Source organism: Ziziphus jujuba, chromosome 9 (assembly GCF_031755915.1).
Source record: "Ziziphus jujuba cultivar Dongzao chromosome 9, ASM3175591v1".
NCBI classification, from domain to species: Eukaryota; Viridiplantae; Streptophyta; class Magnoliopsida; order Rosales; family Rhamnaceae; genus Ziziphus; species Ziziphus jujuba.
The window spans coordinates 562,151-581,016 of record NC_083387.1 but is presented as its reverse complement, the minus strand read 5'-3'; the positions used below and the strand labels follow the sequence as shown (position 1 = coordinate 581,016).

The 18,866-nt window shown below is 34.7% G+C and overlaps 1 protein-coding gene across 5 annotated transcripts; it reads right to left on the bottom strand.

The window, feature by feature from the left end:
• Nucleotides 1–1,064: 1,064 nt before the first annotated feature.
• Nucleotides 1,065–17,198, bottom strand: LOC107426194 (uncharacterized). 5 transcript variants are annotated; one of them, XM_048480856.2, is made up of 19 exons: nucleotides 16,358–17,197; nucleotides 16,064–16,198; nucleotides 14,994–15,065; nucleotides 14,648–14,718; nucleotides 14,447–14,546; nucleotides 14,245–14,343; nucleotides 12,114–12,300; nucleotides 10,498–10,631; nucleotides 10,355–10,414; nucleotides 9,685–9,920; nucleotides 8,086–8,515; nucleotides 6,980–7,303; nucleotides 6,222–6,824; nucleotides 5,867–6,040; nucleotides 4,968–5,198; nucleotides 4,596–4,879; nucleotides 3,378–3,662; nucleotides 2,942–3,064; nucleotides 1,065–1,428 (listed from the first exon to the last, which is right to left on the bottom strand). In XM_048480856.2, the coding sequence occupies exons 1-19, from the start codon at nucleotides 16,505–16,507 to the stop codon at nucleotides 1,296–1,298; spliced, it is 3,831 nt and encodes a 1,276-aa protein (XP_048336813.1). In that variant the 5' UTR covers nucleotides 16,508–17,197; the 3' UTR covers nucleotides 1,065–1,295. The 5 variants fall into 5 exon arrangements, 2 of the variants coding, with proteins under 2 accessions (XP_048336813.1, XP_015891789.1); XM_016036303.4 differs by having other exon boundaries at nucleotides 12,174–12,300; nucleotides 16,358–17,196; XR_007243040.2 differs by having other exon boundaries at nucleotides 1,196–1,428; nucleotides 2,942–3,056.
• Between the last annotated feature and the right edge of the window lie 1,668 nt (nucleotides 17,199–18,866).

Here is an 18,866-nt window from a genome sequence, read left to right as displayed (position 1 = left end):
AAGGCATGAGAATTATAATTTTATGTTATTTTCAGTGTGGAAAACTAGGGACTTGTTTGGAAGTGGTTTTTTATCCGATTTTATAAAAGTCACTTATTTAGTACTTTTTATAGAATTATTAAATTGATGAGTTTCTAATAACATAATTATTATAAAATAATTTTTTATTTTTTAACCAAATTTTATCCATCTGGAAGTTTTATAAAATCATTCTAGAACTGTAGAATTTATCAAGTTCGCTTTAAATAAATCTTTCTTCTTCTACGTGCTCTCTTCTCTCCGTTCTGTCCATTTCTCGCTTTTAAAATGGTCCTATAAACTCTACTCTTTTTCATCTTTTAATTTTTTATTTTTATTTATTTATTTATTTTTTTTTAACGAAACTTAAGAAATATTTTATTATTTTTTCTCTTCCTTTTTCCTCTCAATTTTTTTTTATTTTTATTATTTATTTTGTTTTTTTCTTCCGTCTTGAAACATCCAAATAAAGTCTAAAAGTAAGGGAACAGTGATGCCAAAAATGAAACATTAAAAAATTAATTAAAATTTCCAAGTTACCAGCCAACAGGGAAAAAAATAAATAAATAAATAAAATTCTAAGTACATTTTCACTCATGTCGGGCCAATTGGGTGGTGGAAAAAGCGAAAGGGTAAAGACTAACTTTTTTTTGGGGACATAGCCAGCTTTTGTTTATTTTTTAGGCCAAGCACCATCCTCGGGCTTGGAAATTTAGAAAAAAAATAGACAGACAAATTATGATTACTATTATTTTTTTTAATCTTCTAAATAAAGAAAAACGCAAACATTTTTAAAACTGCTGCAAAAATAAAATAATAATAAAAAAAAGTATAGATTGTAACCATACACAACAACCCTTCTGCAGTTGCATGGGAAATGTGTGATGGAAATATGTCTTTTTTTTTTTTTTTTTTCTTTTTTATTTATTTATTTTTTTTTATAATTTTTTTGGGGAGTAAGAATGGCGCCCGAGGGCCCTAACAAAGAAAAAGCCACACACTAGGAGAATTCCATTGCGTGCACCGAAGAAACAAGAGACCAGAACTAACGAAATCCCAAATTCCCAATAACATCATTTGCCAATAATTTACCTGCATTTAGCATACAAAACTTAGGGCCGCATGGTGCCTCACGACCACTGCCCAGGGAGGACAGTAGGAGAGGGCGAGAGAGAAGTTGTGAATAATAGCAGGAAGTTCTTAGTGGCAATGCCCTCTGTACCTTAATTTATATCTCATTCCTATACATATCTTCATGTATATTCATAAAATAGAAATCATTTATCAATCCTGAGGTTATTACATAGATGTCCAAGTTCAGGCCTAGAATCCATCCATGATGTGAATTTCACCTCGGCTGCAGAAGTGCAGTAGAGGTAGGACCTGAATGTTATAAGGAAAAAGTAACGCCTGCAAATGGACATCAAAACGGAATAGTCACACATAACAGAATAATGGCTTTTGTGCACTCAATAAAATTTTATATGCTTGCATTCCACGAGAAAAAAAATTTACAGCTAAAAAGACAAAGGCCTGTGCTTTCACTATGCATGCGTTTACATGAACAAAAAGACTAACTTCAAACGTAAATTGTGTGAAATGCAGGTTACAGATGACAGAAAATCTATGAATAACAATTTATATACATATATATATATATATACAATTAATTTCACAATGGTGGGTTTGCATGCTTAGCTTATGGTAGCTGTCTCACGTCCCAACACATCTTGTGAGACGTATGATTTATACACAAGTTTTTTTTCTTCACATCCCACCAAATCTAGTAGGACGTGAGATGCTCACCATAAGGTGAGCATGCCAGCCTATTAATATAGGACCATATATATCACCAATCTCATATCAGGTCGAGGTTATAGTTTTACCTTTGGATTTCCTTTTTTAGCCTTTTAATCACTTCAAGTATTGAGATTTTAGACATACACTAATTATTCTCTCGGTCCATATAGGGTTCACTATGCCCAAGTATTTTAGTAAACCTGAATTAGGCCACTAATGCATTTTAAAAATCTCAATCTTTGAAGTGATACAAAGGTTGATAAAAAACTCCTAATGGTAACCATCAAGTCAACCTGATGAGAGCGATTCATATATATATATATATATATATATAGTTCTATTATGGTAGACTTTCATGATTACCTTATGGTGGGCATGTTACATCCCATCAGATGAGATGGGACATGAACCCCCTTTTTTTTTCTTTTTTTTCTTTTTTTTTTTTTTTACAGTAGTCACACTATATGTGGTTGGACGTGAGACATCCATCATAAAGTATATATATATGCAAACCCACTATAGTAAAATTATATATGATATGCATATTTCAAATGTAACATCTGTTGTTATGGTAAACCTATTGCCTTTTCATCACTCTACAATCTATACAGCAATTTTTATCGATGCTTTAGATGGCATTCTCATCATTAAATGACATCAAACCAAAAGAATAAGTAACATAAGACTTGAGAAGAGATAGATAAAGAACATTGAATGCCAAGAATGGCTCCATAGTATACTTTCCTACCACTGACCATGGGAGAGCAGAAAGATAGAAGGTGATTTCTCTCTTGAAATACAGAACATTAAAGTAAGATAAGTAGCTATTATCATAGATGGAGAAACTGTGGGTGCAAGATCATGCATACTGCTAATTATGTTTGTTCAATGCTTAAGCCAAAGAAAACACAATTCCAATGCAATACATAAAGTCCTTAGGAACCATATAAGAGTGACAAATGACAACAAGCCAACCATCTCAGCCAACTACCACAAACAACTAAACATTAAACTCTTAACAATAATTGATTTAACACAGGTTCCTATAGACATAGCAAAAGGAGAAATACAACCAGCCATCAGCAAGTACTGCAGGATTCAACTCTTGAGGTATATGTTTTACCTTAAAGCCTTGATACCCATGTCCAGAATGTATGCCCGATGCTCATCATCAACATCAGGAAACTTTTCGAGTTCCCTACTGTAGTAAAGAATATCATCCCGTAAGTGCCCCGCACCTGCACACCTTTTAAACAAAGAACAAATTCAGCACTTTATGAAATAAAGAACCAAAAGCAAGCATGCTAAATTATGTTGGAGGATAAAGCCCCCCACAAATAAATAAATAAATAAAAACTGTAATTGAAACAAATATTAATTGATTAATTCTCCTGCCGTAACAAGTACGGAGGTAAGTTTTCTCAGTCTGCACAATACACAAGATTATATAGCCAACACATCACTCTTTTGCTTTTCTAAACCATAAATCATTTATTCTATTTAGACAGGTAGGTCATAACATAAAAGTGGCACACTCTACGTAAATTTCTGATAAATACCTTTCAATGACAAGGTCAACATCTGCTTTGCTTTTGGGACCATACATGAGAACTCTCGTAAGGCTTAGTATGTCACGATAATCACCCATCCTAAGAGCTTCTTCATCAGACATCCGGGAAGGCAAGTCCTCTTGAGGTGAAAACATTCGATTCGGGCCAACAAATGATTGTGGCATCTTTGAAGCAAAGTTTGCCTCTGCACCAAGTCTGACGCAAATGATTGACATTGCATATGCCACACCTCCAAATCCTGTGTGTGACACAAAAAGATAACACCCTGCAGAGCTATAAAAATAAGTTACTTTAGCTTCAGAATAATTTCTAAATAAGGAGAAAATTATTTCAATTCATAAAATTCTACCCTCCTTTCCCACTTCCCAAATTAAAAGGAAAAGATAATAGACTAGAAGAGAAGCTTCTTAGTTCAATATAGAAGAAAAGTGATCCATCAATCAAAGACCTTGACTAGTGGAAGACTTTGTCAAGTTTAAGATGTAGAGATTTAAACCGGTGCAACATCCTTTCATAGTGCAATTTTGCAACATAAGGTGCTTAGTGCATAGTGCTTTGTTAGCTTGATATACATGGTTGAATTTAATTCCTATTAGCTTAAACAATTGAGATTTATGTTAACATGGCATCAAAATATATAAATATGTCTTTGTCTTGTGTTTGAATCGTGCTAATCCTTATATCTGTTAATTTATCATACTGCACATAAGGGGTGGTAATTGCGTTAACATATTTATGTGCTGTGTTATCTTGTTTTACATAGTAGGGTCCACTTCCTGATCATTTAAGTTTTTAAAATCGATGGTAACTTAAACATAAAAATTTAAAATGTCCATGCATGAAGAAATGCCAAAGAAAAAAAAAAAAAAAAAGCCAAATCAAATTTGGATGCTAAGGTTTTTCTCATGAAAATGAAACTCCAAGGGCAACAAGAACTCAGGCCTGGGGCATAGAAACACCAGACTACCTAATAGAGATATTTCAATGTTCCAATCATGTAATTTCAAGTCAGAAGGTGGTGACAGATGCAGTTTATGACCATAGATTGGTTGGTATATGCCTTGGCACCAACAAACATACAGATGATGTTGTCAGTTAAACTATGATGCAAACAGTGGAACAATAACTTCTAACATACCATACTTAAGGAAATAAAAATTTTGGAGCTGCAATGCTGAAAATAAGAGTGCCAGGGATGATGCTTACTCATCTATACAGTACTGGATAGCATCAACATCAGAAGCCAATGCCTCTCTCTCTCTTGTTAATGGAATTCTCCTGTATACAATGTTATAACCATCATCTTTCAAAGAAGCATATACTTCAGCAGGTGTCTTCACATCATCTGCAAATATGTTTTCCCAGTATCCTAAGACACTGGACTGATCTAATGCTGGGATATATTCTTCACGATGTAAAAGCATTCGACCACCAGAGTGTCCAACCTCGGACAATATATCTTCTTTCAGCCGTGCCTCCATGTGTTCCACCTGCATATGGTTGCAAGAAATGAAGCTGGGAAACATATTTGGCTTACTGACTTGTCCTTAGAATAGAAAACACGTTTTAAGAACACACCACCGGACCAGTGATCCCCACATGCTTGAGCGTATCAACAGGTTTATTTAGCTCCCTGAGGACAAATGGTGTCCCGTTAATGTAAACAACTGCCTCTTCTCGCAGATCAGTTAATATCACTTTTTGAGTAGCAGATCCTTCTACTTTGGGCTTGGCACCTAGATATGCTAGCATCTCTTTGGCACCAGAAATTGTTGGAGTTGCCATGCTGTAAACAGGATATCCATCAACCTGAAGAGAACGGGACACTTAAAAAGCATTATCAAACGCTCATCATACCATGCAGTTTATTTGACAAATAAACACATAATATACTGCTTCTACAAGAAACCTTTGTCCACATAGATGTATGTGTCTGATTCATGTAAGAGCAAAGGGATTGAAACATAATAATAGATTGCCTGACATAACCCCAATAATTTTAAAGAGCCAAGATGGCCTTACTAGCAGTCATTAGCTTGGAATGTTAATACAGAAATGTCAATCCAGAGATGGTTTCAAAGAGTTGGAAATTTTTTTTATTGATATAAAGCACTCATGAAGATAAAAAAATGACTTGAACCTGTTATTTGTATGATTTTTAAAAATAGGAAAAATGGATATTTCAACCCTCCCCTCTTTTTTTTATTTTTTTATTTTAAATGTCTTTTTTATCCAATGCTGAATCAATGACTTATGTATAAAGTAAGAAGAATTCTTTGTATTTGAGGGGAGGACAAAATTATATATAAAAAAAAAAAAAAAAAAAGAGAGAGAAAACTTTGCTGACAATTATTCGTTTGGTCAAAAGAGTCCTCCAAATATTATGTCCTTCGATTAGTGATCAATAGGAAAACCATCATGCATGGCACATGAGACATTAATTATTGAGAGTTGTAGGATTATTTATGCAAGTGTACCTTGTAAACATGCCGTGCTCCATGAATTTGTATGTGGCTAGAAGTTCTCTGACCAGGAAAGAAATACATTTTAAGTATAGATCCTTTCCCTAAAACAGAACCATTACGAGCCTTGACAATGGCCTCCATCACAGCGTCTCCATGTTGGGACTCTTGGGCAGCTCTCAACTCCTCCTGATATTCAAAATCAAATTACCAATTCAATTAAATCCACGCCAATTTAAACAAGAAAACAACTGGAATGGAGGATATGATGCATTCAATGAGCCCTAAGTATCTAAAGTCACCCAGCAACAAGAAGAAAAAATGAACAAAAAAAAGGAAGTCCCTTGGTCAACAAGTAGAAGGAATTTACAGGGATTGTAAAGAATCGCCCAGGCCTTAATCTTATGCTCCATTTCATTGCTTGGACTTCAGGTTGTTGATGCAACCAATCCTTAAATGTCATCCTGGATTCTCCTTGTCCACAAAATCCATCAAATGCTTCACTTCCCAAATATGCTGCAAAAGCAATTAAACGGAAGTACCGCTCCAAGTACTCGGCACCACGGTTCAACGCCACTCTCCTTTCCCTTGGTTCAACATGTTGTTGATTAAACATCTTTCTGTACTGCAAAACAGCTTGGCGAATGTTCTGCAGAGCAGAACATCTATCGATAATAGCATCTAAGGCTTCCCGGCATTCCACCCCATTATCAAACAATCTTGTTATTTTCCATAACAACAAGATGTCATTTATGCCAAAAATTCGACCTTGCTCCTTTTCAGTTTTTGGTTTCTCCATGCTGGAAGTTAATGCAGCCACAGTACCTCCAGTTTCTTCACCACTTGAGGTACCGCCATCCTCATCTTCTTGGATCATACTGTCCAGCAGAACTTTAATAGGTCTACCATAATCAATCCGTAATTTTAAAAGGCAAGCAATTACAGTACCAGTGGTTGTCCTTCCTCGACCCATCTGTGGTAAAGGAAAAAAAGGCATTGAGAGAATATAAGGCCCAAAAAAAAAAAAGCGCACGCACACACACACACACGTGTTATAGATCCACAACACTTTTGCTAGGATCTACATGGATATCTACAGTAAAGTAGGCAAACAGTAAAAAAGTTAACCTGGCAATTGAAGACAAAAGCAGTGTCCTTGGAAGCAGAAGCTATATTCATCGCCAATGTGTCAAAATCGGAACTTTTGGGAGCTTTACCATCCGTTATGGGCACACGAGCATACTCAATTGGAAAACCATCGGCCACCAAACTTTTAAAAACTTCAAGTGGAGTTTGAATAGAATCAGCACTTACATGTTCCCAAGCATCAAATATTTGCCCATCATTTGTTTCATGAATAACCATTATGGCACCCCCATAATGTTCAGCTTCTCGCAGGATGTCTTCTTTCAATCGAGCTTCCATTCTCTCCACTCTCTCACGTTCAATTCCCTGTAAGAAGAGATCAAAGTTTTACTATCACCAACAACATCCAGCATAAATTAAGAAGAAACAGTTTCTAACAATTGTAAGATAAAAGGAAAAACAGCACTTCAACAAGTATAGTGGTCAAGACTTATGTTAACATTCCAGGGTTCTAGCCCATCAAAATGCTATATGCTTTGTTCAGCCTTTGTGCCTGAAATTCTTATTTGCTTTAAATCAACTGTGGAACCAAGAGATAAACAATTTTTTTTTTTTTTTGGGGGATATGGAAGCAATAAATTAGAGTTGTGAGAACAATCTTATTATAATACTTTCATCAAACTTACTCTTGAGTGTGAGCACAATGGCAAATCATGTATATGTTCAAGTGTTTATTGTTTTGTGCTTGACTACTGGTAATTTGGTTCTGTAGGTTCCTGCCCATGTTGGGACCAGCAGCGCTGAAACTCCAACATTTTTATTGACATACTTCAGTCATGTGTGCACTGTATTAACTATACACCATTTTATGTATCTAACTATGCATGCTTTGACAAAACTAGGATAGAAGATTATGATAACTCAGATACAGGTCCTCAAAAGATTGATCAACACAAAACAGCATAACAAAATATGTCCTCAATGCCAAAACTATGTAGGTACTGCTCCAGGAATAATATAGCAAGCAAAGTGTCTAAATAAAACGTGACCTCCACCTCAAGGATATTTAACATAGCAAGCTAAGTGTCTAAATAAAACGTGAACTACACCTCAAGGATGTTTACATAGATATGACATGGACTATTTACCGTGTATTCAAGCATGTTTTTATATGGTCTTTCAACCTCACGGAGAACAAATGGTTTTCCATTGATGTAAATAACAGGTTCCTCCCTCATATTGTGCCAAAAAACTGGACAACCATCTTTGGAGCTGCCAATCCGTTGTATGACAGATCGTATACCATTGATTGTTGGATTTGCCACTCCATAAACAGGAAAGCCAGGGACTTCTCTGAAATTTGGGGCACCCTCCACTCTTTCAGGTAAATTTGGGTTTTGACACCCTGGACAGTGGTCACTTTTCAGAACAGTTTGGCTACCTAGAACCTCACCATTTCTCAAGGCTGCAACTACACCCATCTCACAGGGGCGGCCATCAGCAGATTCAGCAATCTTCATCAGAGATGGCTTTAGGCTTGCATATCCAAGTGCACCCATTGGATCTCTCCTTAGCAACCTGCAACAACATCCAATTGCAGAAAAAGTTAGCCGCCAATGCATGCCAGTAGAAAATGCCAAAGATGCCTTAGTTCCTTGTGAACTGGATGCCAAAAGAAAAGAAGTAATATCTCCACAATTCATTCTTTAATTCCAAATGGTGGACAGTTGTAACATGATGGATGTGGCACACAGTTTCTTAAACCAATTAAGGCATAATGGACAAAGCTAATGTAGCTTTGTATTGATAAAAAGCCATACAATACAACACTAATAATCATCTTTGATTTCCAAGGCACATCAGCACCCTTTTTTTTTTTTTTTTTTTTTGGGCCCCTTTCAGCATTTGATGAACTATACTTCAATCTGAACAGATTGAAGCATTTAGCAAACATGCATATGCACCCTGTCATTTTGCTAATCCGAATTCAACCCAAAATCATTATGGCAAGAAACCATGGTTTATTTAACCAGGGTACGTGAAATGCTACTTTCTCCTTAGGAGAAATAGCGATAGAATTAGTGAAGCTCTAACTCAAAGAGGTAGAGTTACTAGAGCTCACAGTAGTCTAATTAGAATTCATGGTAGCTATAACTCATATAAGGAACATTACCCCAGTCTCTCCCTCAGGGAGAGTAGTAGAAGCAGTACGTTACCACCCCCCCCCCCCACCACCCCCCCCCCCCCCCCCCCCCCCCCGCGCGAAAAAAAAACCCGCGCTCCCCTCCCCCAATTCCACCTCAGTGGGATATTGTAACCCCTTTACTCCATTCCTTTAATCAGGAATGGCGGGCAAGATTCCTTACGTATTTTCCTGTTGCTATCTTGTGCATATAAAGAAGAAGGGTTCGCACTAGAGCACTTTTACTATGCTCTAGCCATATACCTGCATATTAGTGGAATGTATAGTATTACCACATCATACCTATGCTGTTATACAATATGAAGACTAAATCACTGAGATATTGCAACCAGTCAGTGGTCACTCAAATGGGTCAAGAATTTGACTCAGCCTGACGAATTGAGATCATCAGTTAGCGGTCACTCATATGAGTCAAAAGCATGCAACTCTTCCAACTAGTAACAGTGTGAAAGAGGAACCAAAAAGGAGGGGTAGGAGGGTGGCTAGAAAATAGAAAAAAGCAGAGACTCTACTCTGTACCATAAAGGACTTTTCCTTCTGTTACCTGCGAATAATGCTATATAGTTCGGGCCTTGCTCTCATCCAGTCAGCAAAACTATTATTACCCAAGGTTCTAGAATGGAGGGCTGATTTTTCTGAATAAATGTACACCGCAAAGCATATAAGGAAATAGTATCTTTCCAAATATTCCACAAAAAAAGAAAGTGCCGCCTCCCTTTTCATCTCATCAGGTTGGCGAAGAATACTGTTGCGGTAAGTAGCAATTGCTTCACGTAAGTTCTGCAGTTATTTCAAAAAAAGCAGATTTCAAGAAATACAAAACCATAAATATAACCTAAAAATAAACCACAGAACTTTTTTATGACAATAAAATATAATCTTCCAAACTTAGAATAATTTTTCAGACTAAGAAAAAGCATTATTAAAGGGACCATATAATTGAAAAAAATACCAATTTGTGCAAGATTAGAATGGAATATTACTAAATGAACTTAGAAGCCGTCTATGTTGCTCGAACTCAGGTGTCAGTGCCAGGTCTAGATATGTATCCAAGCGTCAGATCTCTATTTTTTAAAGTTTTTCCATGTATTTGGTGTGTTCAACGGCAATACCCTTGTCAGTTTCCAAAAATCCAACATGGGTGTGGTGGGATAGAGAAGAGCCCATGTAACATAGGAAGCCATACCATAACAGACAATAATAGAGAGATATACCTGCATGGAGGCACACTTGTCAATGACGTTATCCACTTGTCTTTTGCCTTCAACACCACCCTACAGGTATGCAAATAATTAATGAAAAATTTAAGGTTATGTTAACTGTTCAATTAAAAGCAACAATAAGTGATGTCAAATACCTCTAATACTCGAATCAAGCTTCTTATAACTGCATATTCTCCTCTAGGGATTGCCTCTTCTGAGTTTGGCAAATTGTCCGTGACATTAGCACTGGATTCAGAAACCTTTCCAATAGAATTGGTAATTGGAATACCTATTTATATAATAAAAAACATGACATGAGAAACAAGCAATGTCATAGCAACCGAAGTGGTTTGCATAAGAATGAAAAAGGGGTTGGGGGTGGGGTTTTGAAAAATGAAACAAGAAACAAGAGAAAATCTGACTGAGCAAGTTAACATTGATATGAGCCCTTATTATATTTTCAAACAGGCACGTGGAACATTCCGATATTTAGCTTTTTCATGAAGTTTAGGAAATATCTTGATTGTTGGTTTGTAAATTCAATTATGCGATTAGGAGAATTGCCAGTTCAGTTTTCATTCAAGTTATCCAGGTTATTTACTAATCCCTCATATTCATTACTATAGCTGTCATTAATAAATGAAAAGATGGTAACTATACACCTTCATATCCTGCCGCTTACTTTACATTGGAGTTTTTCCTTTCAAAGGAGTACATTTAGCGATCAACCAAAGGCAAATGCATCTTTCAGAGGTCTAAAGCCACCCCAAAGAGTAATCCCTTAGCCGTACCCCAACTCAAGCGGACAAAACAAACACAAAGGCATCCTTTAAAGATGATTACCTTTAAATTTTTTAATTTCATGATGCATGCATGTGGAAAAAAGCTGGGAAGAGTATCAACCAACTTTTATTTAGTGCTCAGTTACACTAAATGCATGCTATGGCAGATACAATAAAGTATGTAATGGAAGGGCTGGTTTTATCATTCTGAAGTTTTTTCGCATCCAAAACTAAGAAAGGAAGGGAGAATAAGGAAATGCAATTCAAAATGTCAGGCCAAGTACTAAATCACAGCATCTTTAGATATGCAACGTTTATCAACGATTGTAAAATTATAATAAAGATGGAGAAAACAGATTTAATCATTGATTCCATAAGCAGGGAAAAAAAGAAAAATATAATTCTTTAACCAATGACTTCTTTTGTGATATGGCAGCAATTGGATACTCCTTGTGATATGACCTTGGAACTATATTCTCCTCGCTCTCATATGCTGCACATGAACCGTAATCTTCCAAATAAACAGGAACTCTGAAAGTGATCTAGACAACAGCAGCCAGACCCTTTCTCCATGTCTTCCCCACTATTTCACTGATCTATCCTACTAGATTGTCCATCTTATTGTTAGACAATGTAAAACAAGGATGTAACGATCCCCAATCACAAGATATATTTATTTAGTCAAGTAATCAACTAAACAATAATATATTGTACTCCAACTTATTGACATGGGAAGCCCCTTCACCCCTCTTTTTCTTTTGGCATCAATCTGTATTTCCAATGCTTAGGCCTATCTAAAAGCATCCATGTACTCTAGTCTCTATGATTACATGAAAAATAGCGTTAAGCAGAGGCAGTAGCAGGAAAACGAGTCATCTCAAACACATCAATACTCCCCAAAATCATCGAAAATATGAGATCAAACAATTCAAAATAGGTATATTAAACTGTAATTATGATCATTACAATAATCGATGAATGATAGTTACCATTTCCAATGCTGATACTAGAAGTAAAAAGATAGAGTTTACAGAAAGTAACAAGACTACCCGAAGATCCTATTCTGTTGAGGTAAACCAAAGTAGCAATCACCATCCCAGTTGTAGTTCGCCCACGTCCCATTTGACAGTTAAAAATTATCTCTGTATTTATGTCAGCTTGAGATATTTTATGAACCTAAAAATGCAGAAGAAATAGATGATAAAGCAAAAGGCACCAAACATGAATGATAAAAATTACCTTATACAAAGAAAGTAAAAAATGGAAAAGAAGAAGACTTGAAATACAAGTGTTATCCATGCACAAAATATAGTCCACAGTCTGAACATAGAAAAGAAAATCAAATTTACTATTACTGATGCCCAACTAAGACTTAACCGTTGAATTAAATGATAAGCAGGTAATACCACTGCTTGCCACAAACAGGAATTAGACACGCACTTGGAAGAAAAATAAAATGCAAACAATATTCTTGAAATAATCCCTCACTACAATAGTAGAACCCCTTAGAAACTGTGTGACCTCCTTTGTATCCACAAAAAAACATAGAAGCAAAGAGGACAACACTTACAATGTAATTGCTTTCCTCATCAAAACATCTATATCATCTCAAGAAATAACTTAATGGCATGTGCAAAACATCTAAAATATCTTAGCAGGTAAAAAAAAAAAAAAAAAAAGAAGACAAAAAAAAAAAAAAAAAAAAAAGGAAAAAAAGAAGAAAAAAAATCCCACAATTGCCCCTGCAAAGATCTGCTTTCTGGGCTTTTACAGAGAAAGCTTTCAAAGATTTCCATTTTTCTTTGATTGTTCTTAATTGGAAAGATGTTACAGGTGGTTTATGTGTCTATATTAATGTCTTAATGTTACTGCTTTAGTTATTTATTTATTTATTTTGTTTTCTGAGGATTTCTTATCGTCTCTTTTACCTTTTTTATTGATTTCCTATCAAAAAGGTTGTTTATTATCAAAAAGTTTAGACCTACTCGTGCAGGGGATTGTTAGTGTCTTTTTTTGTTTGCTTAAAATACACATTTCACTTTTGCTTAAACGTTTGGGATTGATTGTAACTTAGCATTCATACTTCAAACTTGTTTTTATTCAATATTTCATCAAATGTCTTTCTATTCAAACATAAAACTAGCCAAAAAAGAACTAATCATAACTTAGATTCCATTCACCAACAGTAGTCTATAAAACTTGTTAAAACTGTCAATTACATTACTTGATAAACATAGTTGCACTTACTTCCTAATAGTACAAGTTTTAAGAAATAGAGGTAACTTAACATAATATCAACGTCTATCTACCTACACAATATTGTGTTCAAATTCTGCAAACCTATACACCCAATTTCTGTCCTGTAATTGGATGGACTTACATTCCTAAGATTTTAAGCCTTTGGGATAACTTAACAAAACTTATATTGAATGTCTTGACCAAAATCAAGATTAAGAAGCTAAAACACTTTAATCTGCTGCTCAAAGTAGAGGACGCCTCTCACCAACCACGTCAATCAAGGGGGCTTTCATATGGAGTCTCTTATAGGATTTACCAGCAATGTTTAGTTATTTCTTTCATGTTAACAGTGTGTGATCCACTCATGCTACCTTGAATCCTCTACTATCCTAAACTTGTCTACGCCATATTTTATCAAAGTAGTTTAATCAGGACAGATTGTCAATGTGATTATAGCAAATAATGGGTCTCTATTGTTATATATTTTAGTAATCATCTTCATCTTGCCTTTAAGTTAATTGTTTAGACAATTTGATAATATATGTCCTATTCAAATATAGAAATGAATGATTGGAAGAAACCACGAAAGTTGATAACCTTCACTCAAATACAAACCTTATGTTCATCCCTAAATAATAAATGTCATTAGACTAGCTACTGTGTTAGCTCAATTTACAAAGTTGGACACAGTTCCTATATCTTTAACTCTGGAAAAGGTGGTGGCCTTACATGGTATCCAAGTTATATGCAAAGAAAAGTGGTGGTTTAACAAAAAGTCATATAACAACTAGTAATAAAAGGAGAAAAGAAAATCAATGATGATATCATGCAAACAAATATTTCACAAATTACTAGAATTCAATATCTTTCAAAAGCACTCACCAAAATATCAAAATCCAGCTCTTTTGGTGATTTTTCATCAGTTATGGGAACACGCTCATAATCAACAAGGTATCCTTCAACTTGTAGTTCTTCATATACCTAAGTAACAGAAAAGGACAAAAAGAAAAAGATATTGTGTAACTATTGGTGAAACAATCTGGCTCTTAATTGGACCCTACAAAATAAGCATCGGCAAACATACCTCCAATGGTGTCTTCACAGAATCAGAAGAAACTGGTTCCCACTGGTCCACCATCTGACCATCTGGTAGTTCATCAGTTACAAGGATCTTATTTCCGTATCTGCTATGTCAGATGTGGAAATAAAACTTGCTATCATGCAGAAAATAAGTATCAAATGGTAAAGATAACTATGAATAATTAGTGATTACAAATGAACATACCTTGCAGCTTCCATTAGGATATCTTCTTTCAGTCGAGCTTCCATTTGTTCAACCCTAGCCCTGTTGATTCCCTAATGGCATTATCAAAGGCACAACAATCAATTAGGAAGGTCCTCTAACATAGGTGAGACAAGTGTCATAAAGTGATATCCCAAAATAGCCGAGTTAAGAGACAGGGAAACAACATAAAAAAATACGTTCTCAAAGTCCAAACTTTTTACTGTAGCAATACGGCTAGAAGAACTCATAATTTATTTTGCGAAATCAAAATAACAAATGCTAGAACTTTGAAATTGATAAAACATATTCCCACTTTTAATGGCAAAACTACTTTATCATATCACACCGTATATTCCAGGTTGGAGAAAGGCCTTTCCACATCACGCAAAACAAAAGGTCGCCCATTAATGTATACCACCTGCGTGCAGAAAATAACGGAACAATATTGCTTGTCAAAATACACAACTAAAAGGATCTTAAAAACATTGGACATGCAACACCAGGTAAAAGTTTCACCAGAGTGTCAATCTGTAGACCATATTGTAAATAGAATTTGCAAGTAAACAAGTGTTAATCTTTAATTAAACTGCCTTTATTTTAGAATTCCATCGCATCATGAATGCATTAGATTGGTTTCTCTTAAGATTTCTTGAACATATATAAAAACTTCATCTGGTCCAATATGCTTAATGCTTGTAATGTAATAGCAAGATGCTTTATGACACTTAAGAATTTTTCCAAGTGGGCAACAAATAGTACCACATTACAATTCAGTATTTCCTTGAGAGATTAATATATGCTCTCATCATAATGTCAACATTTTACCACAATCGTCGGCAAAAAACATATCATTTCAATAATAAGGATGAAAGCTCTTGTTTCAAGTATACACAAGGCTGGCCGCTACCAGATACCAGGGTAATGTAATTTGAAATGTCCTCTAATAGGAAGCTTCTCACAAGTAAATTATACCAAACAGTTCCACAGTCAGTGTAGAGGAAGCTTTGGAGGTGAACCTACATTGGTTCTTACAATTTTCGCACTAGGTGGCAAAATGTGGTCCATAATTGTTGCCTAACACCTCATAGGCTACATTTCTTTGGATAAGGGTCTAGCAAACTATTCATGCTAGGAGAATAAACAACCCGTTTAGAATCCACAGATGCAAAGTACAGGCAAATGCCGTTGCTCTATCAGAATATGATGTCTTTTAAGACCCTTGTGACTTCAGTTGTATTAATTGCTCTGAAAAATAGGAAAAACCTTCCAAGTTCTTTGAGTACAATTGTGATAGCATTCCCTACAATGATTTCATGTTCATCCTATCTTAATGCAGTAGCTTATAATGAAATAATTTTCAACTAAAAAAAGAAAACTAGCAACACAAAGATGTGATGGCAAGAAACGAGTACGTACCGGTTCTTCACGAAGGTTAATCCAAAGAACTTGCGCTCCCTTGCCATCTATTTTCTGAGCCCCAATATGTTTAAGAACATTCCGGATCCCATCAATTGTTGGAATTGCAACACCATGAACATGTAAAGAGTCCGCCTATTAATAAAAACCAATCAGTCGTGAATAATATAAGGGGAATTGGCATACAACGTATACATTTTTATTACAATAAAATAAATAAAAATAAAAACTAAAAAAAGAAACTGGAAGCGATCGCTAAATTATAATAAAAAGATGATGGAGATAAGACAGAACCTGGCGATAGTTGGGAGCGCCATCGATATGAGGGGACAAGCGTTTGTTCTGGCAGCCAGGAAAATGATCGCTCTTGAGAATGGTCTTCTTGCCCAGCACTGATCCTCCTCTGAGCTTCATCACCTGCTCCGGCTCCTTGGGTATGGACATCGCTCATTTAAAAGAAGATTTTCTACTCTACAGTGTATACTGATACTATTACTCCCCTTCAGTCAGTCCAAGTGCCCACCGACACACAGCAGCTCTATCCTCTATCTGCTACTTGTCGCTGCCGCTGCTGCTGGTGGATGTGTTTTAGATAGGAAGGAAGGAAGGATTATATAAATTTCTCTCTCTTTACCAACCACTGCAATTGTGATTGTAATTGTAATTGGGGAATTTAAATTAGTGAAGCAATGCCGCCCCAAATGCCAATTGCCACTCCACTGCAACACAAGCCACTATATACGATATGAATATAGACGAAGATGATGGAGACGACAGTGGCGGCGATCCCTCACCCACCCAATTATCAATTACAAATCAAATTAGAAGAATAAATCGCCAACAAGCATAATTGGAGAGGAAAAAAGAAAAAAGAAAAAAAAAAAAAAGGAATTCCAATCCCAAAACCTCATTCACTTCCAGGTTTCAGGTGAGATATGGACATGCCATGCCTTTCCACGAATTTATTCTTTTCTTTCAGAGACGCAAGTGTGGAGTCTGGAGGGTTTTTCTCTCCAACTATCTCAATTCTCAATTCTATATTTTCAATTCTGTGTGCGTCAGTAAAAGTGGGGTGTAAAGCGTCCCAATGCCTACCCCCACCCCTATCCCGACACCACAACGTGAATTGCGTGCTCTATGAGAATTTCATTTATCTATTTGTTTATTCTTTTTCTTTTATTCTCGCCTACCCATTCAAAACCACCCTACCGTGGATGTTCCCTACGGCCTACGTTGTCCCAACGTCCCGATGTCCCCGACCCAATGTAAGTGTATCGGGCCGAGCAGCCCATTCAAAACTACTCTTCTTTTCACCAATTATTTTTTTCTCCTTATTCGGGGGAAAAAAAAAAAAAAGAAAAGAGAAAACTATTTTTTCTCCTTCCGTCACAATTTATGTAAATTTTCATTTCTTTTTCTTTTCATTTAAGACAAAATATTTAGTTTTAGATTATCCAACATTGCTTAAATATTTGATAAATTCTACTTAAATAATATGAAGTTATTACGTACATTATGAATCAAAAAACATAAATACATTTAACTAGCTAAATCTAAATGCTTTCTTTATATTAAAAAATTCTCATTAATATCCATAAATACTATATGTCAATGTATGATCCTAAAAATACAAACGTTGAGATCAATGAAAGAAAAGCATAGAATGCTTCTCTCTTTTCTTGTATGTTGATCTATATACGTTCATATATTTTAGTTACTTTTATAGCACTTTTTTTTTTTTTTGGAATAACTTTTGCTATTTATATAACTTGTTACAAATTATAAATAACAAACACATTATAATAAAAAAAAAAGATTTTTTTTTTCTCCATAGAAAGATGGTCATCTTGATCAAATATAGGTACTAAGACTCTAGAAATGTTTTACAGACCCTAAACTTTATTAAATGTTTTTCAAAATTTCTCCAAATATTTATAATTTTTTCGCATTATTTTTCTAAGTCTTTATTATATAATTTTTTAGAGAATTGGAACTTTGAAGTTTAAATAAAAGTATTCAAAATGGATTTCTTGACAAAAAATAAGTATTTCACCTCTTCAAATTGGTGTATTCAATTTAGAATTTGAAGAATTTTAAAAGTATTTAGAAGTTTAGAGGTATTCGATTATGATTTTGTAGAATTCTTTTAAAATCTATAAGTATACAAAAAGTCATTGATTTTAAAATATTTTAAAAGATAATAGATTTTAATGGATTTGAAAGAATTTTAAAAGTAAAATTGTGAAGAAAATTGTCAATATGAAATCCAATCTTGACCTCAAAGATTTCGTTAGATTCTAATGAATTCTTTATGGGGTCTATGTAATTCTATAACAACAATCAAATCCTTCAAAGTCTATAACTTATTTTAAATCAGTTAAACTTTAAGGAGATTGTATTTAATTTAAAATTTAAAGGATTTTAAAAGTACTTAAAAGTTTAAAAGTATTCGATTTAAATTTTAAAAGAATTCATACAAGCCCAATGATATTTAATTCAGATTTGATGAATTTCATATTGACAATTTTATTCCCAATTTCACTTTTAAAAACATTTCAAATTCATTAAAATCCATTATTTTTAAAAAAAATTTAAAATCAATGACTTTTTAAAATTTTTTTTTCTAAATTGAAAAGAATTCTATAAAGTTTTGGGGGATGTATTCAATCTAGATTTTGAAGGATTTTAAAAGTGTTTAAAATTTTGGAGGTATTCGATTTAAATTTTAAAAGAGTCTATACAAGTCCAATAATATTCAATTAAGATTTTAATAAATTTTATAAAAGTCCATTAAAATCCAGGT